This window comes from Panthera pardus, unplaced genomic scaffold (genome assembly GCF_024362965.1).
Source record: "Panthera pardus isolate Hobbes unplaced genomic scaffold, ASM2436296v1 HiC_scaffold_16, whole genome shotgun sequence".
Taxonomy (NCBI): domain Eukaryota; kingdom Metazoa; phylum Chordata; class Mammalia; order Carnivora; family Felidae; genus Panthera; species Panthera pardus.
Genome location: NW_026526721.1, coordinates 151,575,114 through 151,598,446, shown reverse-complemented (window position 1 = coordinate 151,598,446; position 23,333 = coordinate 151,575,114). Strand labels below are relative to the sequence as shown.

At 56.2% G+C, this 23,333-nt stretch overlaps 1 protein-coding gene and 2 long non-coding RNA genes across 6 annotated transcripts; 1 reads left to right on the top strand and 2 right to left on the bottom strand.

The window, feature by feature from the left end:
* Nucleotides 1–284: 284 nt before the first annotated feature.
* PLCD1 (phospholipase C delta 1) lies at nucleotides 285–22,937 on the bottom strand. Of its 4 annotated transcripts, XM_053904005.1 has the most exons (16): nucleotides 18,881–20,196; nucleotides 17,998–18,126; nucleotides 14,421–14,585; nucleotides 10,797–11,025; nucleotides 4,274–4,403; nucleotides 3,949–4,180; nucleotides 3,180–3,381; nucleotides 2,926–3,070; nucleotides 2,699–2,848; nucleotides 2,442–2,600; nucleotides 2,068–2,227; nucleotides 1,791–1,907; nucleotides 1,244–1,422; nucleotides 1,017–1,149; nucleotides 791–940; nucleotides 285–646 (listed from the first exon to the last, which is right to left on the bottom strand). In XM_053904005.1, exons 2-16 carry the CDS (start codon nucleotides 18,092–18,094, stop codon nucleotides 561–563), a joined length of 2,334 nt encoding a protein of 777 aa, XP_053759980.1. In that variant the 5' UTR covers nucleotides 18,095–18,126; nucleotides 18,881–20,196; the 3' UTR covers nucleotides 285–560. The 4 variants fall into 4 exon arrangements, with proteins under 4 accessions (XP_053759980.1, XP_019274249.1, XP_053759981.1 ...); XM_019418704.2 differs by lacking the exons at nucleotides 17,998–18,126; nucleotides 18,881–20,196 and adding an exon at nucleotides 22,786–22,937; XM_053904006.1 differs by lacking the exons at nucleotides 17,998–18,126; nucleotides 18,881–20,196 and adding an exon at nucleotides 22,786–22,902 and having other exon boundaries at nucleotides 14,421–14,577.
* Nucleotides 3,375–10,000, top strand: LOC109248746 (uncharacterized). The gene is made up of 2 exons (XR_002072235.2): nucleotides 3,375–3,509; nucleotides 9,155–10,000. It is a non-coding gene; the product is annotated as an uncharacterized LOC109248746 (long non-coding RNA).
* Nucleotides 6,814–9,155, bottom strand: LOC109248745 (uncharacterized). Its single transcript, XR_002072234.2, has 2 exons — nucleotides 8,317–9,155; nucleotides 6,814–7,088 (listed from the first exon to the last, which is right to left on the bottom strand). It is a non-coding gene; the product is annotated as an uncharacterized LOC109248745 (long non-coding RNA).
* Nucleotides 22,938–23,333: the final 396 nt, after the last annotated feature.

The window sequence follows — 23,333 nt, the reverse complement described above, 5'->3', positions numbered from 1 at the left end:
GGTCCACCTCTGGAGGGGGAGGGGCCCCTGGGGCTGGAGGGGGACTATTCCAGAGGACGGAGCTCTCTCTGTCTTCCATGGAGGGCTTTGTTTCTTGTTGGTCCTTCCCGCCCAAAGGGACAGACAAGCCTCATACTCACAGTGTGAGTGTGGGGGAGGCGGAGAGAGAGAGGTGCTGGGGCTCCAGTGCTCCCACACACACACACGGGTACACACGTGCACACACACACACATGCGCCCTCTGTAGGGATCCTTCCGGCATTCAGGGAAAGAGACCACAGGACTCAGTCTTATAATTTTTATAAAAACCCTCAGTCTGGGGCTAGCCAGAGGGCGGAGGGCTGCAGTGTTTTTCCTAACGGAATCGAAGAGAGCTCCAGGGACCGGGCCAGCTCCTGGAAGCCCAGAGAGGCAGCAGCTTTGACAGTATGTTAGAGCTGAAGGCAGTACGGGGCCTCTAGCTCCAAGCGAGAGGCTGGGAGCGGCCACACCAGCCCTGTCCCTGCCTGTGGACAGAGGGCCCGGCCGGCTTGGGGCAGCCGCCTCCAGAATCCCCAAACCTAGTCCTGGAGAGACACCTTCACAAAGAGGGTGGCAGAAGGGTGCTGGTCTCCGTTCTTTGACAAGAGGTGGACGTGGCGGTATCCTGGCAGGTGGATGGGCAGGAAAGAGCACACGGAGAGTTCCGGTCACTGGATGAGGATGCTTCAAGGGACAAGGGCCCCAGCCCAAGAGACCGCAGGCCCTGCCTCCCCGACCTCGCTGTCTCCCCCCCTCAACACACACTCACCCTGCTTGAGGCTGCCCAAGGGGATGGTGCTCTGGCCAATGAAGTCGTTCTTAGAGGAGGCGTCATAATCCTCCACCAAGAAGCGCACGAGGGCGAGCTCGGGTACAACCACCTCGAACTCAAACTCTGTGTCCCACCACGGGTTGAAACCTAGGGGTGCAAGCACCGCGTCAGCAGCGTGGACGCCGGCTCCGGCGGGGGGGCCCCGCCCAGGCCCCGCAGGTACCGTTATTGGTGACCACAGCCGTCTGGCGGCTCGCCGTGTCCCGGCCCACGCCGTGGATCTCCACCGTCACCTTGGGGTCCACGATTGAATTCTTATTCTTGTTGACTTTTGGCAGCTGCTGCCCGGAGATGACCTGAGGAAAGGCAGGGCACCAATGAGGGGTGGGGAATGGTGGTGAGGGAGGAGGGAGGCCCACAGGCTCCTGTCCCTCCCGTGGCCGGCCGTACCCTGACACTGAGCCGCTTCCGGGTCCACCAGGGCCCCTGAGCCAGAGCACGTGAGTTAAAGGTCGAGTTCGGGTCTCGCAGGAAGGCAGGCTTCAGCACGTACCCGCAGGCCCCGTTGTCCTGGAAGCGGCCCTGGTACACATCCATCTCTGGGCCAGGTGTCTGGAAATTGAGGGCCACTGGAGGCGAGACAGAGCAGTCACAGGCTGTGGGCTGGTCTCCGGGGCCCTAGAGCCCGGCCTGCTCGGGGTAGACTGAGGCCTTAGAGGCCCATGGGGAGGCAGAAGCAGGGCCCAGCGCCACTCCAGTGCCTGCTGCCCCCCTGCCCCCCTCCCTGACCCACCACGCCAGCCTCACGTTTTATTGCTGGTGCCAGAACGCAAAGCCCTAGTGTGCTCACGATGAGGTTTCAGACGCTGTGACTTGCTGGCGGGGGGATTAGTTTCAAACCGAACCCACGACGCGCTGTGTCTGGCCCCTGGTCCTCTGGCCCGAAACCCTCACCCAGGCCTCCTCCCAGGCCCCGCCGGCCCCCGCCGGCCCATACCGATCTGGCAGCCCCCGTTCCACATCTCCACGGGGCTGTAGTTGGAGGAGTCCGTTCTCCACCCAGCAGGGTAGATCCTGCTCAGGTGAGTCACATTGTGGCGAACAAAGCTGTTTCCTGAGAAGGTGTAGGTGGTCAGAAGTGCACCGCCCCCCCCCCCCCACCAGCTCCATCTGGTGCCGACTCTGCCAGGTCCCGAGCAGGGGGAGCCAGGCCTGACCAGTCCAAACGGTCAGACAGATGGACAGCACCCTGAGGGTGCAGGGCCGGGGCTCACCTGACTCTTGGAGCAGTCGGAGGGCGCGGTTCTCAGAGAAGGACACCATCTCATAGAAAGCCTGCCCTGGGGTGCCGGGGCCGGAGAAGCCCCCAAAGTGGACACTCTTGCAGTAAATGACCATATCGGAGAGCTCCTTCACTAGCCTGAGCTTGTCCTCCTGGGGGCCATGGGGAGGCCCCGGTTAGATTCAGAGGTTGGGGCAGGTGGGCACTGAGAGAGCCAGAAACCCAGACACAGAGACAGAGGGAGACAGACAGAGAGAGGGGGGCAGAGGGTCTGAGTGGCAGCCACAGAGAACTGAGACCAGGCAAACATCCCACGATGGGGGAGGTCCCCGGGGCTGACCCCGCCCCCACAACTCCCCCTCGAACCCTGGGCTTGTGCTGCACTCGGCTCCTCACTGCCTCGTCCTCCATCTCAGCAGCCTCATCCTCATCAGACACGACAGTGGCTTCAGGGCCACCCTCCCCGCCAGGGGGCAGGAGCCCCCCAAGCTTCTTCCCCTTCAGCAAGATCTTCCCCTTCAGTTGCTGAGAGTGGAGAAGCAGCTGGTCACGACCAAGCCAACGGGCCTCCCGGCCAGTCCCCCCTGCCCTCTCATATGGGTACCCCCGTGCCCACCGCGAACCTCAGGGGAAGGCAGGCTGGTAGTGGCCCCGTCCAGCGGCCGGTCCAACAGCATGGGGCCCAGGATGGTGCGCAGGTGTCGCGCCATCACACGCTGCTGCTCCAGGCTGCAATGGTTCTCCAGGGACAGGATGACGGGGTAGGGGGACGCCTGGAGGCCCCAGGGCAGGTTAGGAGGGGGGTGCCGCCCTTACTACGGCCCTCCTCACCCGCCAGGAGCGCGCCCACCTTGAAGGCGTAGTCCCTGATGGCCCTGAGCACGTCGCAGAGGAGGATCTTGGAGGTGAACGTGTAGCCGTGGTAGATGATCGGCTCCAGGTTGGGGCCGTCCCAGCAGTCGAGCTCCAGGCAGCGGCAGCCCTTGCACAGCGCCCTGCGGGTAGGCGTGGCGGCTAGGCCCTCCGACCCCGCCCCGGCCCCGCCCCGCCCCCAGGCTGCCCCGGCCCCGCCCCACCCCGCCCCGCCCCGCCCCCGGGCCCCACCGGATGTAGGCTTCCGTGCTGCTGGGCCCGGTGAGCTGGTCTTCCAGCAGGTAGGTGTTGTGCGAGGAGGACATCAGGTAGTGGCTGAGCGGCTGGCCCATGTCCTGGTAGACCCGCCGATGCGCCAGGCTGAAGGCGCTGCCGTCGGCGGACAGCAGGTACATGAGGAAGCCGTCCTTGGTCATCTGCCGCTGCGCCTTGGCTGCGAGGGAGGAGGCCGGCACCAGTCAGAGCTCTGGAGGCCAGCCGCCTCCCGGAGACCTTCGGGAGGAGCCCCCTGCTGTCCCCGCCTCCCTGTCCCGAGCTCGCCCTGGACGTCTCTCGGAAGAGGTAAGTCTGGCAAATCATCAGGCTGTCATTACCCCAGAGTGGGGCTCTGTCTCTCCCTCCTCCTCCCCCTCCCCCCACCTTCTCGGTCCCCCCCCACACCGAGGCCCCCTCCTCAGTCTGCCTCCTCCTCCTCCTCCTCCTCCTCCTCCGGGCCTCTAGACTGGAGCACAGGGAGGGGCCCAGAATGGGCACAAAGAAGGAAGCAGGAAAAGGGTTTGTTTTTCCGGCCTCCTCTCCTGTTTCCTGGAGGACCCTCAAACCCCTCTGGAGAAGGACCCGAGAGAGGGGTAGTGATGCTGGAGTCCTGTCTCCCATCTGCTTGCCTTCATGGGGCAGGCTGAGGCACCCCCCTTCCCTCCAGCTCCTGACACTCCCCGGGCGTCTCCCAGCCAGTGTAGACCCAGGGAGTGCAGGCTGAAGGCCCCAGCCAGGCCCTCACCCGCCTCGCTGGGTTCATAGCGCTCAATGAGAGAGAGGGCCAGAGCAGGCCCCGCCGCCTCCTCCCGCTGCTGGTGCTGCAGGAACGTCACTAACTGATCCACCGACAGCGTCTCCCTGGAGCCTGCGGCCTCCGCAAAGGTGCGGTCAATCTCCTCCCGCTGGGTCAGCATCTTGTAGAAGGCCTCGATCTCCTCATCCTCCAGCGAGTCTGTCTGGGAGCGGTCACATTCCTGCAAGGCCACGTGGGCGGGGCTCAGCGCATGCTCCCCACTAGGGTCGAGGGCCCACTGCCACACAGAAGCAGCCCTCACTCCCTGCCTCACCCTGAAGATCTTCCGGGCATAGCTGTCATCCACCTGGATGTTGAGCTCCTTCAGGAAGTTCTGCAGCTCCTTGAAGCTCATCTTGTTGTCCTTGTTTTTGTCAGCTTTTCGCAAGCAAGAGTGAATCCAGCTGGGCAAGAGGTAAGGAAAGAAAGAACCCAGGAGCCCTGATACCCCCACGGTCCCAGCTAGAGCCATGTTTCAAGCCCAGGGTGAAGTCCTGGGCCCAGGTGGACTGAGACCACCCACAGACAAAGCCCCCTGCGGGTGCCACTGCACATCAGCATCCCAGGGACAAGATCCGATGGGCTCTTCGGAGAAAATGTTACATCCTATTAAGGGGTCTATTTTCTGTTGGCTGGATTTGAACCTTTTCACATTTGTAAAAACATTTATTTTCTCACTGTGGAAGAGTTCGCTTATAGACAACTTAGAAAATGCAGAAAGTAGGGACGCCTGGGTGGCTCAGTCGGTCAAGTGTCTGACTCTCGATTTCGGCTCAGGTCCTCATCTCACAGACGTGGGATCAAACCCCATATCAGGCTCCACACTGAGCATGGAGCCTGCTTAAGATTCTCTCCCTCTCTCGCTCTCTCTCTCTCTGCCCCTCTCCCCAGCTCTCTCTCTCAAAATAAATAAACATTAAAAAAAAAAAAAAGAAAATGCAGAAAGTAAACAAACAAATCCCCCGTAGTTGTATCACCCACAGATAATTACTGTTACCATTTCAAGGTTTGTCCTGGTTTCCAATACATCATTGTTAGCCAACTTGACTAAAGCACGTGAGGCTTATTTTACAGGAAACATCAAAACTTTAAGCCACAGATCAGAAGGTGAGGATATCACAAGCAAAAAACAAAGCCTGGCTCATGCTGTCACGATGGGGGCACTTAGGCCCCCACCTCTCCCTTCTGTCCCCTGTCCCCTCAGACTAGACCTGGAGAAGTCAAGAAAGAGGAACCCCACAGTATATTCCACAGAAATTAGAGAACAAAGACAACGACCATAATTTTTAAAAACCAACAGCAGGTTTTTAGAAAAAGTCGCAAAGGAAACAACATAATTGAGGCCATATAAACTTTACACAATTCTGAGGGTCAAAGAAAGAAAAAATAAAGTCCAGAAAACAGTACGATGACCCTAATAACTAAATGAGAGAAGGACATGAACTGACCTTTTACAAACGTTCTCGGTAATCAAAGAGACTAACAATTTGCAAATGAGCTGCGGTTTCTTAAACTGTAAGATCAGCAATTTCAAAGTATGTTACTTTGAAGGCACGCGGGGGTGAGGTGACACGGACGCTCCCATCTTGCACTTGGACAAAGGAAATCAGTTCAACCCTTAGGAATGTGGTGTAGAGATACAGCTAACGTCTACACCTCTACATCATTTGACTCACTAATTCCACTTCTAGGAATCTATTCGTAAGGAAATACTCCTACTAAATACTGAAAGGTTTTATGAACATAGTTCTTTGCCATGTTACTTGTAGTAGTGAAAGACTAAAAATAAATGTTTACCGCTAAAAGAATGGAGCGCTAACTTATAGGGCATCTACTCAATGGAATATTACAGTCGTTACAGCTGTTTATGGGGAAAGAATTATGATGTAATGTTACACGGAAAGTGGATACAAATGTATGATCTCCACTATTTTTGGCAAATGCATCATGAGGCAAATTGAAATGCAGAGAAGATTGGGGGCAGAACCCAAATCAGCAGTTTCTGAAGGAGATGGGTTTTGGGGGCCTTTAAAATTTCATTCTAACATAGCCATATTTTATGTATATATTTACATGAGAAAATAATTAGGGCAGAATTCTAGGTAAAAAAAAAAAAATCACGTTCAGAGTGGTCCAGCCAAGCATGAGGTCCCCCTGCCGACTGCTATTCCGTAGGCTGGAATGGGTTTATGACCTTGGGGTCTGGGCAGCAGAATCCTCCAGAGGGCAGAAGCCTGTCCAAGCACAAGCCTGTACTACAGAATTGGACTTTTAAGAAAGCTCAAAATCAGGTAGATATAGCCTTGAGAAAAAAACACTTAAAACTCTGAACTGCTGAAAATCAGAGAGTAAGGAAATTTAAATGCGTAACTTACACTCTGAAAACGACAACACCATGTTGAAAGAAACTAAGGAAGACCTAAATAAATGGAAAGATACCCATATTTACAGACCACAACACTTGATTTGTTAAATGGGGAATACTCTCCAGATTGATCTACAGATTCAACACAACCCCTATCAGAATCCTGCTGGCCACTTTGCAGAAACTGATCCTAAAATTTATATGGGGCATCAAGGGACCCAGGATAGTCCAAATAATCTCACAAAAAAAAAAAAAAGAAAGGAAAAGAAAAAAAAAAAAAGAACAAATTTGGAAGACTCACACGTCCTGATTTCAAAACTTAGTACATGAACTAACTTGGATTTTAAATAAATAAATAAATAAATAAATAAAACAAAAAACTTAGTACAAAGTTATGGTAACTGAAATGTGGTGCATGCATATGTATAGATAAATGGAATAAAACTGAGTCATTAGATAAACCCTCATATTTATGGTCAACTGATTTTTGATGAGGCTGTAAATACAGTTCAATGAGGAAAGAACAATCTTTTCAACAAATGGTGCTGGAGCAGCTACCTACACGCAAAGAAATGAAGCTGGACCCCCCCCCCCCACATCATGCCACAAAAACAAATTCAAAATGAATCAGAGACCTGGGGTGCTTGGCTGTCTCTGTTCATAGAGCATGTGACCCTTAGTCTCAGGGTTGTGAGTTCAAGTCCCACACTGGGCATGGAGCATCCTTAAAAGAAAAAAAATTAAAATTAAAATTAAAAAGAAAAAAATTAAATTAAAAAGAAAAACAAATCAAACACCTAAATGTAATAGCTAAAACTGTAAAACTTTTAAATTTTTTTTTTTTTCAACGTTTTTTATTTATTTTTTTGGGACAGAGAGAGACAGAGCATGAACGGGGGAGGGGCAGAGAGAGAGGGAGACACAGAATCGGAAACAGGCTCCAGGCTCCGAGCCATCAGCCCAGAGCCTGACGCGGGGCTCGAACTCACGGACCGCGAGATCGTGACCTGGCTGAAGTCGGACGCTTAACCGACTGCGCCACCCAGGCGCCCCTGTAAAACTTTTAGAAGAAAACATAAGAGTAAATGTTTGTGACTTTGGGTTAAGCAAAGCCTTCTTCGATATAACATCAAAAATCACATTGGGGCGCCTGGGTGGCTCAGTCGGTTAAGCGGCCGACTTCAGCTCAGGTCATGATCTCGCAGTCCGTGAGTTCAAGCCCCGCGTCGGGCTCTGTGCTGACAGTTCAGAGCCTGGAGCCTGTTTCGGATTCTGTGTCTCCCTCTCTCTGACCCTCCCCTGTTCATGCTCTGTCTCTCCCTGTCTCAAAAATAAATAAAATGTTAAAAAAAAAAAAAATCACATCAATGAAAGCAAAAAGTAGCTGAATTAGGCTTCACCAAAACTAAAAACTTGTGCTTCAAATACCATCGAGAAAAAGAAAAGAATCCCCAAAATAGGAGAAATTATTTGCAAAGCATAACCAAGCTGAGACTTGTGTCTAGAATATATAAAGAACTCTTAGAACTCAATCATAAAAAGACAAAGAGCCCCAGTGAAAAACTGGGCCAGGGATCTGAGTAAACATTTCTCCAGAGAAGATGGCAGAAAAGCACATTAAAAAAAAACACAAAACACAAAACAAAAAAACACTCCACATCATGAATCAAATGCAAATCAAAACCACAATAAGATACCTATCAGAAACCAAAACAAACCAAAACACAAACCCCAGAAAATAACAAGTGTGTTGAAGACTTGGAGAAAATCGGAATCCTTGTGCACTGTCGGTGGCCATGCAAAGCAGTGCAAACACTATGGGAGACAGTATGGTGGTTCCTCAAAAAGCTGAGGGTAGAATCATATGATCTCGCAGCTCTCCCTCTGCGTATATACCCCCGAAGAACTGAAGGCAGGGTCTAAAGAGGTATGCCCAGAGTAGCATTACGCACAACAGTGAAAAGGTGGAAGCCACCAGGTGTCCCTCAGTGGAGGAATGGATGAACAAAATGTGGTCGGGGCAGACAACGGACTATCCTTATTCCACCTGAAAAAGAATGGAAACCGTGACGCACGCTACAGCGTAGATGAATCTTAAGGGCGTTCTGCTAAGTGAAATGAGCCAGTTGTAAAAAGACAAATCCCGTATGATTCTACTTATCTGAGGTTCCTAGGGTCGTCAAATTCAGAGAGACAGAAAGGAGAACGGTGGTTGCTGGGGGCTGGGGAGTGGGGATTGGAGGTGGGAGGATGGCAAGTTGTTTAATGGATGTAGAATTTCAGTTTTACAAGACGAAAAAAGCTCTGAATGTTGGTTGCACGACAATGGGAATGTACTCAACACTACTACGATAGTTGAAGACGGTAAATTTTATGTTACGTATATTTTACCACAATTAAATTTTTTTTTAAAAAAGATCCATTTAATGGGGTGCCTGGGTGGCTCAGTTGGTTAAGCGACCAACTTCGGCTCAGGTCATGATCTTGCAGTTTGTGAGTTTGAGCCCTGCGTCAGGCTCTGTGCTGATGGCTCAGAGCCTGGAGCCTGCTTCGGATTCTATCTCCCCCTCTCTCTGCCCCTCCCCTGTTCACGCTCTGTGTCTCTCTGTCTCTCAATAATAAATAAACATTAAAAAAATTTTTTTCCGAAGATCCATTTAAAAAAGAGCTTAATAGGGGCACCTGGCTGGCTCAGTCAGTAGAGCATGCGACTCTTGATCTCAGGGTTGTGAGTTTGAGCCCCATGTTGGGTGTAGAGATTACTTAAAAATAAAATCTCTTTTTTTTAAGAGCTTAACAACACAAAATGGGCAAAGGATCTAACGGATATTTCTTCAAAGAAGATATACAAATGACCAATAAACACATGTAAAGATACCCGACATCATTAGCTATCAAGGAAATGCAAAGCAAAACCACAATGATGCCGCTTGATACCCACAAAGCTGGCTACAGTAAAAAAAGATAGTAACAAGCCTTAGCGAAGATGTGAAAAGTTGGAACCCTCATACACTGCTGGTGAGAATGTAAATTTCCTCATTGGAGAACAGTTCGGCAATTCCTCGAAAGGTTAAGCATACGGTTACCATAAGACTTATAAATTGTAGGTATATACCACATGAAACTTCTACACAAATGTTCATAGCAGCATTGGTTCATAAAAGCTCCGAAGTGGAAACCCAAATGTCCATCAACTACTGAATGGATAAATAAACTGGGGCATAACCACGCCATGGAATGTTATTCAGCCATAAGAAGGAATGAAGTCCTGATTCATCCATTCAGCATGGATTCGCCTGAAAAACATGCTCAGTGAGAGAAGCCAGTCACAAAAGACTGTATCTTGTACTTACCGTGAGATGCCCAGAAAAAGGCAGACATATAAAGCCAAAATGTAGATTAGTGGTTGTCTAGGGCCTGGGGGGTCATGGGGAGATGGGGAGTGGCTGCTAAGGGGTGTGGGGTTTCTTTTTAAGGTGATGAAATGTTGTAAAATTACTTCCAACTCTGTGAATATACGAAACAGCATTAACTTGTACACTTTAAGCAGGTGAATTACACGGTATGTGAATCATATGTCAATAAAACTGTCATTAAAAGAGGGGACTGGAGCTGACTCCTCCCTAACCCTATGTACCAGAAGCCCGATCACTTTGAATCCTAGGCTAGCATGTTGTGCACCCAGACTTGGAAGTGAATTTGTTTTAAGCCCACAGGCTGGCCTGCACACCAGGCGCCAGGAAAGTTGGGCCCCACTCCCCCCAGAATGGCACGGGGGGTACCAGGGCCTCCCAAATTCCCAGAGAGAAAAAATGTAGTAACTCCAGGAAACATGCTTAAAACACCCAAGGCACGGCCTCTCGTGGAAGCAGGCTGCTGCCGTTAGCCTCACCTGTGCTGGTTATTGGTGGGGAGAAGAGGGGACACTGGGGGGTGCACAGTGTAGGCCAAACAGGGCTCCAGGTACCTTTTCTGCCTCCCTTCAGCTAGGGACTGAAGTGTGTTCCCCCAAATTAATACGGTGAAGCCCTAACCCCCAATATGATGGCATCTGGGGATCCGTCTTGGGGGGCTTAGATGAGGTCACGAGGTGGAGCCCTCATGATGGAATTCGTGCCCTTATGAGAGGACACACCAGGGATCGTGTTGACTCTCTCTCTCTCTCTCTGCCATGTGAGGACACAGTGACAAGGCAGTCACCCACAAGCCAGGAAGAGTGCTGTCATCAGAATCCAACCATGCTGGCAACCAGACCTCGGACCTCCAGCCTCCAGAACTGTGAGAAAGTGAACTTCTGTTGTTTAAGCCCCCAGGCTATGCTATTTTGGTGCGACGGCCCGATCTGGGTATCTTCCGTTCCCATGTTGCCCTGGGGATGGCCAAAGCCAGTATCCACAGGCTGGGCCAGGACCCACTGCCACCAAAAGGATACTGCTGCAGCTTCTGCCGCTGGTCCATGGAGCCCGAGTGGTGGATGATCTTGCGCAGACCCTGCACCCAGTGCCGGGCGTCAGCTGGCGATGGGGCGATGAGGTCTAGTGTATTGCGCTGGTCCTTGAAGACGATGGAGAAGCAGCGGTCCTCGGGCACGTCGCGGGCATACTTCTCCAGGCCCTCCGTGCGGTGCCCCATCCGCACCTCCTGAATGTCCTCAATGGAGACTGCAAAAAGGGGACAGGTGGCAGAGGGAGCTGCGAGGCCAGTCCCTGCCCCCGATGCGCCCAAGGCACAGCGTAGGGGCCGGTAGAGCCGGGGCTGGAGCTCTACGATCCAGAGACAAGGAGAGGGACAGGAGGACAGACGAGGCGGCACAGAAGGGAGGAAGGAGGCCAGAGACTGAGGTGTTGGAAGCACGTGAGACACAACTGCGGTGCGCAGCGGACACGCACAGGGAGGGACAGAGGGAGAGGCCGACCTCAGAGAGGGGCACCTGGGACCCCAGCCCTGCTCTTTCTGGACTGGGAGGGTGTAGGACCCCTGGGAGAGTACTGGGGCCGGACAGGGCTTTCAGAGATGGGGGAGACCACTCTGGAGCTTGGAGCCTGTGACAGACAGGAGGCCACAAACCCTCCTCATTGCCCTTGACTTTGTACCGTCTTCCCCTCAGACAGCCATGAGAGCCTCCAGGCCCCTCTCCTGACCATCCAGGAGACAGAAGCCATCATGGCCCTGGGGCGTGGGTGCAGAGGGAGAAGTGCTTGCGTTGGAGCATAGACAGGGTCCTGCCCTGCATGTGTCTGTGTGTGTCCTGACCTCAGAGAACCCCTTGGCAAGGAGGGTGCAGGAAGGCCCTGGCCCTCTAGGACCCCAAGGGGTGCCCCTTAGGAGTCTGAGGGAGTACACCATTCTGTCCTCAGAAGCTGGGGGAAAGGCCTCCCGTCACATTCAAGCCTTCCAAGCTTCAGGGAGCAGCAAGCCCCTGCCTCCCTACTACCCCCAGTGTGTCCTCCCTGGCCTGGCCGTGAGCCAGTGCCACCAGCTGGGCTCACGCTAAGCTGCCCAGCATCAAGGTTCAGGCTCTGCCCCTGCCCCACCCGCGTCCTGAGCCATCCACATCCATCTGTCTCGGGTCCTAGACCAGCTCTGGCTACAAGCTCACCTCTCCTCCCGGTGCCTGCCTGCACCCTGAGTGCCCAGACGCCTCCCAGCCGCCTACCTACAAGCCCTAGGTGTATGACATGTGCCCCCGCCTGGGCAGCAGGCTCTGATGGCCAGACACGTGAGCCCTCGGCCATCTGGGGTGCTGGGGGTACCTGTGCTTAATCCCTCTGCCCACGGCCTCCTGTGCCGGCGAGGCTCACCCCAGCGGCAGGCAGCTGACCCAGGCTGGGGTGACAACAGGAAACCTGAGCTGTGGAGCTGGGCCAGCACCCCCACCCGCACCAGAGAGAGATTCCAGATGCCTCCGCTGCTGATAATGCCTTGTCTGCCTCTGGGAGCCAGAGTGGGGGGGGGTGTGGTAGTGGAAGGGTCAGGGGAAACTTAGCAGGAAGCACAGGCAGAGAGAACTGGGGGCGCTGCTCCCCTCCTCCGTCACCTGGCCTCAGCTTCCCCGAGGACAGAGCGCATTTGGGGCCAACAGTCTCGCTGCTCACCCAGAGAAGGGAAGCAGCCAACACGGGTGCTCAGTCCGAGAGCTGTCTCAGTGTCTCTGTCACGGAAGAAAGCCTCTTCTAGCCATGTTCCTCACCTGAGCACACCTGGTGCCTGACCCCCCACCTGTCACCCCTGCAGCCCCTCTGCCCAGGCCCCTCACTTGTGCCCCTTCCTCGTCCTCCCCTCTGCATCTTTGCTCACGCTGGTCTCCTGCCTGGGACGCCCCTCCTGCCCTCGTGTTCACAGCTGTCCCAGGATGAGGGGCTCGTCTCCCCAGCCCAGGTCCCCTCCCCTGTCTCCGCCCCCCCGCCCACCGCCACCAAGTGCTGGGCACACAAGTGTACTGGCTGCTGTGTGGGCTCTCGGGAATCCCCAGGGCTCAGAGAACAAGATGCCCCGTTCCCACCATGCCGTGCCCCCCCCCCCAACCAGCATCTAACAGGAAGCCCCATATCAGGGCAGAGGCCTATGAAGGAGACTGGCTGGTGCCACGGACAGGAAAGGTCTGGGTCGCTTCCATGCTGTGCGGCTGATGTGCACTCGGGTGGTTTTTTGAGAGACTTCAGGCTCCATCCGTTCCAAGCCGACCCTGCCCTGCTCAGAAACCCGTGGCCCATAGCCCCAAGGCCCTAGCCCAGCTCCGCATCAGACCCTGCTCCTACCCCGCCTCACCTCCGGCCTTGCTACAGCCACAGGGCCAGCAGGCCATACTTTCTCAGCTGACTACCTCAGTTTCCCGAGGCCGGCAAACCCTCCCTGGGCACCCTCAGCGGGCAGGCCCTCCGCTTCCTGCTGTCCCCCCTCCCGCCCCAGGCCTGTCGCCCGTGTCTGATCTCACTCCCAGCCGACTGACCCTGTCTCCGTGTGCCCCCTCCCCCACCCTGCCACTGCCACAGCCAAAGGCAGGGATCTGGGTTGTGTGGAATCCAATGGCAGTGATCTTCCTGCGCGGTCCTACACAACAGTCACCCGCCGCATGTGGCTATTTAGATATAAATTAGTTAAAATTCAGTAGAATTAAGAATTCAGTCCCTTAGTCATCCCAGCCACGTTGCCAGTGCCTGATGGCCATAGGTAGCCAGTGGACCTATACTGGACAGCACAGATCTAGAACACTCCTGTTACCAAAGAAAGTTTTTTTGGGGTAGCACTGATCTAAAAATTTCCCACCACGTAAAGATGCGGAGGGGAGCACTCGTGTTGCAGAGTCTTTAGGGCATTCTGTGTTAAGAGGTAGCTGTCTCTGTGAGGGCTTGCTGGAGGCGCTCTCCGTTTACAGGCCCGAGGCTTGGGTTCCTGGGCCTTTTCAGAAGCTGCCAGAAAACCCTCAGGCCCAACACCCTCAAGGGAATTGCCCAGCGAAGGGCTCTCTCTGCTCCACCCCACCTCTTCGCTATGGCCCCAGTCCCGGGGAGGAACTGCCTCCCGCAGCCCCACCTCGTATCCTGGCCACTGACACCGGGAAGGGCCTTATCTGCCCCCGGACTTTGGGCCTGGCTTGTGGCCTCATTACACCTGGAGTCAAACTCCACCCAACTTCCCTCCCTCCCACATCTGTCTCAGTGGATTCCCTGTGAGTTCAGACAACCCTTCCAGCAACCTCCCTACTTCTGAGCCGGACCTTCCCATCTGTGGTCGTGTTTATATACCCCTACCCCCCAAAGGCCTCGCTGTCTGTGGTCCTCCGTGACCACCCTCTCCGGCCCAGACTAGGCCTCAGTTTCCCTATCGGTGATTTAACAAACTCTTCTCCGCCACCCTTGCCGACTTTCAGTCTCCCCACATCTGGTCCTGGTTGTGTGACCGACCCGGGCCCCACCAGGCCAGGCCTGGGCTTCCCTATTTGTGGTCCCGGTCCAGGATTGACCGTCCCCCACTCCCTGCCCCAACCAGCATCAGTTTCCCCACGCAAACACAGGCTCCCCACTCTGCTCCCACCCTGCGGCCCTGGGATACTCACACAGCTGGGACTCTGGGGTCCGCATGACCTTGCGGGACTCCTGCCAGATGGTCTTGCAGTCTTCCTGCAACTTGTAGAAACGCTCCCTCCGCCATGAGTTGGACTTCACCTTCAGGAGCTGGCTGCCCTTCAGCAGTACCTGTAGGTCCTCATCATCCTGTAGGCCTAGGGGACAGAGCTGGTGAGATGCCATTGCCTCCAGTGTCCCTGCTGCCACCGGACCCATGCTAGCTACTCCCACCTCTGGACCCTTTCGGAGCCCACTTCTCACCAGCCTCCTCCTCAGCTCTTGGTTCCCTTCTCCCACCTTCACCCAAGCTCCAGCCTGATCCTGGAGCCCTGCCTCCTCCAGGAAGTCATCTCTGACTGCCAGCTGAGGCCATGTAAACCTCAGGACACCCGCCCACTGAACGCCACACTTTATACACCGTGACCTGCCACCCACAGCTGAATGGACAAAGGGAAAGCAGCTAATTCAAGAACATCTGGTTCCTGAGGTTTTTTAGGTGTCCTGAGACAGCCTGGTTCTGTAAGAACCCTCCTGGTCATACTTAGGGATCAGACTGATCTGAAGGAAGCTGGGACCAAAATATCAGGCAGGGCAGGAAAGAAAAGGTCCTGAGGTCAGAGCAGTTGTAGTTCTTGGTGTCAACATTATGGTTGCAGTAGGGCCCTTGTGCCCGTCCCTGCCTCCCTCGCCCCTGCTGCCCCCACCCTAACTTGCACCTGCTCGAGTAGGTCTCTGATCCTTGCCCCAGGGAGACCAATGAGCCTACTGGGGCCTATGTTTGGCCTGCTGGGATGCCCCTGTCTCTCCCTGCCCGCTTCATCTCTGAGTGTCCTGGGTTGGGGAACCTCAGCGTATCATAGCCCTGAGGCACAGCACAGCCTTCTCAGCAGCTGAGGCAAGACCTGGTCCAGGGCGCCAAGTGACGACCAGAACCCTGGCTGCACGGCCCCTCCTGCCCAGCTGTCTTCAGACACACAGGCTGGCTTGCGTGGCGGGGGCTCCCAAAGATATAATGCCCTTTGTCCTACCAGCTCCAAGCAGGAGGTACCAAAGGGGCACCAGGCCTGGATCCCCGGGAGCCCTCATCCCCAAGCAGACCCTGTATCAACTGTGATCGGGGAGAGACCACTCCCCACCTTAATGACTCATCAACGTAATACAGAGATAAATGCGCCTAGATCTGTATCTGTCACCCAAGCCAGAGGCAGTCCAGCAGCCAGCTCTGTTCAGAGGCAATCGGCCATCTCCCCTCACTCTGTCCCCCAAACTAAAACTAGGTGGCCCTTCGGCGGTCCTCATCCTTCTGCTCCAGCAGAGTGGTGGCATCAGGGACCACGTGGGTCCAGTCTGAGGGGCCTGTGACTAGGCCTATAAGCTTTGTTTTTCTGAGCCCAGACCCGCAGCGCCTGATAGGCTCTCCAGCTTTATCCACGCTCCCACTGCCCCCACCCCGACCAGCCTTCCCCACACCCCCACAAGACCTACAGAACCTTCTGGACCACTTCCCCAGGCCTCAGCCACCCTTACCCTCCCTATCCCTCCCCGATCTCCTGCCTCCACTGGGGACAGTACCCAGTGCTGAAAACCACCCCCCCCCACCCCGCCCCATGGCTTTAGGCAGCTCCCCTCTGTCTCTGGGCTTCTGTTCCCCCATCAGCACTGGGTCAGAACAGCATAGGAAGAGGCGTCTGTGGGCCTCCTCAGAGGTGTCTGTCTGATGTGCCTTCTCCCTCCTTTGTCCCAAGTCTCCCCACACTTCTGGGAGACCCCGCTGGGAGACCCTTGGTGTGAGCAGTCCCACTTCAGCCCCTGGGGAGGGTCAGTGCAGGAAAAGGGGGCTCCTGCAGGAAGTCCTAAACTGTCGGCCGTGTCTGTGGCATTGAAACAAGAGGAAGGGGGAAGGGAGTTCCCGGATGCCCGAAGGGAGTCCCCCAGCCTCTGCTGGGGCATTCATTCCGCTGTCCTTTCTGAGGCTGAGGTAGGACTGCCAGGGGCCTCTCCGGACCCTCTGCCTGGCCCCCGCGCCCAAGCCGGGAGCTCATCAGGGCCAGCCGCTGCCACACCACAGAAGGTAATGGGGGGACGGGGTCGGACAGTCGAAGGTGAGCCCCACCCTCCGGCCCTGGAAAACACCGTGAGGAGATGACATGTTCATCCTGTCCTGGAGCCGGGCCGTGGCCCTGTCTGCGGTCAGGCAGAGATAAGTCCCCTGGCTGCCGACGTGGCTTCCGGAACACGGACCTCAGCCCCAAGGTGGGCCTTGATAATCGCCACTGCCTCCTGGGCCATTAGCAAACCTGGGCAGGCACCCCTACCTCTGAGCCTCACCTGCGGCCCTCTTGTCTCTGAGGCCTCTGGGCTGCCCGCCCCACCACTTTTCCTCCCTGAGCACCCGGAAAGTCTACGGACACCCCGCACCCAGCCCCACTCGCTCATCTGTGGTACCTTCTCCTCCTGAGAAGGGGCCTCTGAGCTCAGGGGCCCCTGGGCTGATCTGCAGCCTGCCCCGGCTGGCTACACGCAGCGAGGTGGCCTCTGTGAGTACGGAGGGTGCTGCGGGTGCCAAGAGGCTGAGGGGGGTGCCAGGAATCCTGCCCCCATGCACCTAGGGTGATGCATAATGGAGACAAATCGGGTCTGGGACCCACGGCAACGCACAGCTACACAATCACACACTGCCATCCTCAACATCGCCAGAACATCGTCATAACAACGATAATAATAGCAGCCACCATAACATTAATGGTCAGGATTTGACTAAGATACTGATCTTAGCACGTGTATTTAATCTCCCCAACAACCCTATGAAGAAGGCACTATCATTACTCCCATTTTACAGATGAGGAAACTGAGGCTCAAGGAAGTTACACGGTGGAGTCAGGACTCAGAAGCCTGCCCAAGGGTTAGTGCTAAGAAACACTGCCTTATGTAGTCACTACTCAGGCACAATGAGTAATGTTACAAAGAGCACTGTCAGAAAATCCACGTAACACATATTGTAACACAGAAAAACAGAATCGGTCACCTGGGACACGCGCAGTCACACGGCATCACACTGGATCACACGCTGTCACACTGGTGCCACGGTGTCACACACATGTTACATATCATCGCTGCTGCACAGTGGCCCCACTGCCGCACGAGGGACAGAATCACCACTGGGTCACACACTGGGTCACCCAATGTCACATTTGTCACTCACATTTGCACAGCATCACACTGGATCACGTAGTCTCAAACAATCATCTCACTGGGTTACAGAGTCATTACCCCGGGCCACATACCTAGTAATGCCTCAGAAATCTGTAAACAGGAGGGGCTAGGGGTGGCGAGGAGGGCCCTTTGGAGGGGCTCAGGTAGATCAGAAGAGGTAACCAGTCCCCCCATGCTCACTCCACACGCCATCCCTGCAAACACAGCCCCACCGTGGCTCTCACTCACAGAAGCACTGAACATGTCCAATCAAAGGATCGAAGGCAGGAATCCCGAGCTCAGGGACATACGGTCTACCTACATCGTGTCCCAGCTGCCTTCCCAGCAGAGCTAGGTGCCCTCCTGGTCCCTTACCCAGCCTCTGCCCATTGAGCGCTGCCACCTTGAGGCTCTGCTCCTGCAGGTAGAGCTCTCTGGAGCGGGTCCGGCTGCGGATTCCTAGGCATTGCATGACGCTCCCCGGTGCCTCTGCCGCCACCGAGCCTGGCCCGGGACAGCAAAGCCTCTAGAAAGCCCTGGCCGTGGGGGCGGAAGCACCGCCCCGAGAGGAGCAGGGGAGGAGACCGGGCGTGGGGGGCGGGGCCAGAATCCAGAAGGAGGGGCTAACCTGGAAGGGCGGAGCCTCGGCCCTAGAGGCGGGGCGTGAGAGAAATCTGGGCTGAAAGGGGCGGAGGCAGACCCTAAGAGACGTGGCCAGTCTCGGGGGGGCGGGACCTTCGCCCCCGGGGGGGCGGGCCCCAGGCGGGGAGAGGAGGAGCCAGAGAGGCGGGAGTGGGACAAATCCGTAACCCAGGAAGCAGATCTGTGGCGAAAGCCACAGCCCAGAAAGCTGATAGGGGGCGGAGCCACAGCCCCAGAAGCTGGGGTCGGGGGGCGAAGGAAAGGAACCGGGTCTGGGAAGCAACTTGGAGGCAGAGCCTCTCTCAAGGGGCGGAGCCGAGGTCCAGAGGGCAGACCAGGGAAGGGTAAACCGCCCTAAAAACGTGGGGTTCGCGTCGGGAAGGGAGGAATTTCGGCTTTGGAGGAGGTGTCCACCGGGGGGCGGAGACCGAGCCGCGAATTCGAAACACCTGCTGGGGGCCGGGCGAAGGACCAGAAACTGGAGCGAGATTGAGCAGAGGGGAGACGGGGTGGCGGCGGCCACCGCGGACGAGTCTAGGAAGACGGGATGGGGCGGGTTAAGGAGGAGCCTGGGCTGGAGCCTGGGGCAGACCACCAAGCCTGCCAAGTATTTTACCTCAATTACTCAACGAATTCATTGTAATTCAGCCGGCTGTTGCCTCGCTTGTGAACCTCAGGCGGGCCTGTTTTCTTTTCTCGGTGTCTCCACCAGAGTGGGGTCATCTCCACGGTTGCGAATGCGAATGGAATTCTTGAAAAAAGGCTGATCTTAAAAATGAGCCCATTCACGCAGGCTTGCTTTGATTAACAGACGAGAACTACCGCAACTTTATACAAAACTGGGCCGCCAGTGTGCTCGGGAACAGTGGGACCTTTCATGTAAGTTACAACTTCTCTTTCATGCATCCAGCCCCTACTGTGTGCCAAGGTCAGAACACCACCCAGAGGCCTGACTCACCCTTCTTTTACTCTCCGCCTCTGAATAGTTCCTCCATTCGCCTCACTGCAGCTCCAGTCACCGGCGCGGGCAGTGAGTCACCCTCAAAGCCAGCCATTAGCACAGCCAAGCAAAGCAATACTAACAATAAACTGAAGCGCACAGTGATTTGCCTAAGGTCACGTCACAGAGAGTAAGTACATCGTGAGAACGTGTGTTGGTGTAGATGAGCCGAAATACGGGCACAGGCAAGTTGTTCTTTATTTGGAGGGGAGCGGGCAGAGGGCAAGGTAAGCCTGTTTTAGAGAAACCACACAAGGGTTCTCATTCAGAGGACCAAGGACCACCCCCCGACCCCAAGGGCCTATGGATAGAATCGCACTTCAGTGTAACTTGCTTCCTTCGAATGCTCATGTATTTTCTTTTATGCACTTAAACACATGACCCTGAGGAGGCGTCCACAGGCTTCATCTGACCGCCAAAGTGACCTATGGCACAAAATGTTAGGATCAGCGTGGATCGGTGTGCCTGTGGGGTATATGGGCCTGGAACTCCGGAGACAGGCAGGTTTGAAACATAACTGAGGTGAACAGGGGGCTGGCCACCCCCACCTGCTATGATGGCTCTGGAACCGTTATCTCTTGAGGGCACCGGCTTTTTTGCCCACCTAGAGCTCCTATGCCCATAAGTGCCTTATCCTTCCGACATCCCCTGCAAATTGATGTTGTATACCATGGGTGAAAAGAAAGGACCCAGAGAGGCAAAAAGACTTGCTCAGGGTCATAACATAAAGAGATGCGAAATGAGGACTGGAGCCCAGGGTTCCTGGGGCCCAGATGGGGGCCCTCCTACAGCCTGCCTTCCACTTTCACAAACGCCAGTCGTAGAGTGGGGCAGGGTGGATTTGGTGTAGGAAAAGTTGGTAAAGGTGGATGTGTTCCGTGAGGGGAGGGCCTGGGAGGTAGTATCCTTTCAGGCACGTTTGGGGAGCTGCTGGAGAGGCCGCGACTGGCTAGGATGCAGGCCTGGCTAGAATGGAGACAGCAGAGGTAGTGCAGGAGGGGAAGGAGGCCAGGGGACTGGAGCATCAGTCTGAGGGCTTCAGAGGCACCAGAAAGAGCCCCTTGGTTCTCGAGTCCTGTTCTGGTCACATTTTTCCTAGCAAGGGACTATCTTATGGTGCCCCCTCATCTCCCAAAGAATGCACAGGGCATGATCACTTGGGGGTGAACCTCCTGCAGAAACGTAGCCCCTGCTGAGTACCAGGCACTGTTTCCATTGCCTTATACATATTACCGCATTCAGTCCTTACAGCAAGCCTGTGAGGTAGGTAGCATTCGTATCCCCTATTTTGCTGAGGAAACTGAGGCACAAAGAAATCAAGGGATCTGTCTGAGATGAAAAAGTCAAGGCTTGAACTCATATAGTCCGCCTCCAGAATGCATGCCTGTAGACTACACTTCATCCGCATGCATCTGGGGTGAGGACGTAAGGGACATCTCCTATCTAGGTAGGCTGTAGCGCCCTCCTCCCATCCCCAGCCCCCCCCCCCCCCCCCCCCCGCCCGACCCCGGGCCAATGGAGGGGGCCTTTCTGCAGCAGACTGCCAACGGCCCAAACCAGATGGTGTGGTCCTACAGCACATGTCCAGTGCTGGGGGGCACGAAATATGAAAGGGGTGCAGCGTGGACAATCTGGAACAGCACAGGTCACAGTGACCACCCCTTCCCACCATCAATTCTCCTTGACAGGTTCTTGCGTCCTGATTTGGTTTGTAGCAGGGGGGACAAAGGTGATTAAGGGACGTAATTCTGGGTGATGTGCTAGAAGTAGGAGGGCCTTCAGAGAAACGATTGAGGATTGTAGTGTTCATGACAGCCCCACAGGAAGGGCTGGACACAGTGAGGCATTTGGGAGGCAGGTCTCAAACCGAAGGGGCCAGTGCGGCCAAACCCACGCCACAGTCCCTCCACGTAGCTTCCTCTCCGGGGAAGACACCAGGGAAGAGATATTGCACAAAGGCACGGATGCCCGAGAATGGAGCCCATTCCAACATGAGCTGGGCCAGAGGCGACCAGAGGGCTTGCAGGAGGAGGAGACCTGAGGGTGAGACAGGCATGGAAGACGTGGCAGTGTGCAGGGTAGATGGCACTAACCAAGGGATGAGAGAGAAAGCAGAGGTCTCTACTCTGGTGCTCTGAACCATCCAGCCTCCCTTTCTGCCAGTCTGTCAGAAGCACTAAGGACACGTCTGGTCTGAGGAGAGAAGAGGGAGCACTGGAAAGGGGGCAGGAACCCCATGACCCAGCTGGACGAGATTGCCTGGCGGAGCCCAGGCTACTGGTGTGAGGGTAACAGCTCTGGGCACTGAGCAAAGGTCTCTTTGGGCCATGGAGACCACGTGCAGGCCAACTGGGAAACACAAGATAGACTGGGGGCTGGCTGAAAAGAACATCTCCTATCCCCCTGAAATCCAAGGGGTCTCTAGTGGTCAGCTGGAGGGCTCTGCCTTTCTCCTTCCCATCTATTATCTCCCTGTATGGTTTAGATGGTTGAGTGGTGGGCACTGAAGCCTCCAACCCCAGGGATGCCAGAGAACGCGGAGTTATGGTTAAGCAGTGATTGGCGTGAAGGGCAGGGTTTGCTGAATTGGCAGATGATCTCAGGGGCCAGGAGGACAAGATACCCTTAAGAGTGGGTGAGTCCCCAGGGCGGAGCAAAGAATGCCAGACCAGGTTGAGGGTCCTGACCTGCCAGAAGACCGCCAAGGCCCTGCAGTGGGGGAGCCCACAGCTGCTTTTTCTCCGGGAGGGACAGCAATATGACCAGGAGCCGGCCCAGACTGTTTCCCCGGTGGGTCGGAGGGCCAGAACTCGGCTGGACAAAGGGTGAAGCGGCAGGCAGTGCGCGGTGAGACTTGGCCCGGCCCCGCCAGGAGGGTGCGCGGTTACGAGGGTCGCGCTGCTCCTTCCAGCTGGTGCATCGCTGACCAGGATTTCTGCGCGGGGCAGTTACGGCCGCCCAGCCCGAACTTGCACCCCTCCTCCTCTCCTTCCCTCCCCGCTCCTTGCACACCTCCGCCTCTCCTTCCCTCCCCCTCCTCCCCGCGCCACACCCGCTCGGCCAGACGCGGTCCAGGCACGCCTGGGATTTGGGGAGCCTCTCGGGCAGCCCGGACGGGGCGGGGAAAACTTGGTTATTCGTGGATGCTGGTTCCGTCCCTCCTCGGCCCCTCCGTGCGCAGCCGACCATAGAGCCCAGCCTTCTGAGACCAGAAAAAGGCAGAATCTTTCAGGCGGGGTCGGGGGTAGCCTTCAGGGAAGTCTTCAGAGTCACGACCCGCCCCCCCACCTCCGGCCAGATCTGGGGGACAAGCCTGGAGACGCCCAAGGTCTTGCGGGGCAGTCCCACCCCGAGAGTCCTGGGCCGAGATTTCCCCAATGCAACAAAAGGGCCGAGAGGCGGGCCCGGGGCGGGGCGGAGGGCAGCCGGAGGAGCCTCGGGCCCCCCGCCCAGGGCCGGGAACGGCTTTACGCGGGGGTCGGCCCGCTCAGGGTCTGCCCGCACGCCAGCCAGGAACTCACCGTGCAGGGTCAGGAAGTCCCGGCCCGAGTCCATGCCCGACGGGCGGCGCAGCGGGAGGGGGCGCCGCGCGACACACGTGCGCGGCGACTGCGCCGATGGCCTCGGGTCCGAGCCGAGTAAGGTGGAGGGACCCGAAGGGACTGCGGTGGGAGGAGACCGGAGGTGGGCCCGGGACACCGCCCCGCCCCCTGGACCCGCCAACCCGCGTCTCTCCCCGCCCCCTCCAGGGATCGGGGAGGGCCGAGGTGGGGGCCGAGCAGCCCCCCCCAACCCTGGCCCAGGCTAGTGGGCGCGTCCCGGCCAGAAATAGCCAGATTCCTCCCGCTTCCTCCGCCGCCGCCACCCACAGGCCGCGGGCCCTGTCATTACCAAGGGCGGCCCGGCCCCACGCCCTACTTGTAGGCGCCTCGCCAGGGTTGGGGTGATGCTCGAAAGAATCGCGTCATTCTGGGGAAAGGACCGCGTAGCTTCCGACGCCCAGCCGGGCTGCTGCGAAAGGGAGCCTGGGCGGCCGGGCGGCCAGCAGAGGTTCCCCAGAGCTGTACTT

What these genes read in the sequence shown, in the direction of transcription:
- PLCD1 (XM_053904005.1), bottom strand. Translation starts at nt 18,094, where the DNA reads ATGCAATGCCTAGGAATCCGCAGCCGGACCCGCTCCAGAGAGCTCTAC. An exon ending in GAGTGCAGCACAAGCCCAGG is followed by an intron (nt 2,228 to 2,441) that starts GTTCGAGGGGGA and finishes CATGGCCCCCAG; the next exon opens with GAGGACAAGCTCAGGCTAGT. An exon ending in CCGACTGCTCCAAGAGTCAG is followed by an intron (nt 1,908 to 2,067) that starts GTGAGCCCCGGC and finishes ACACCTTCTCAG; the next exon opens with GAAACAGCTTTGTTCGCCAC.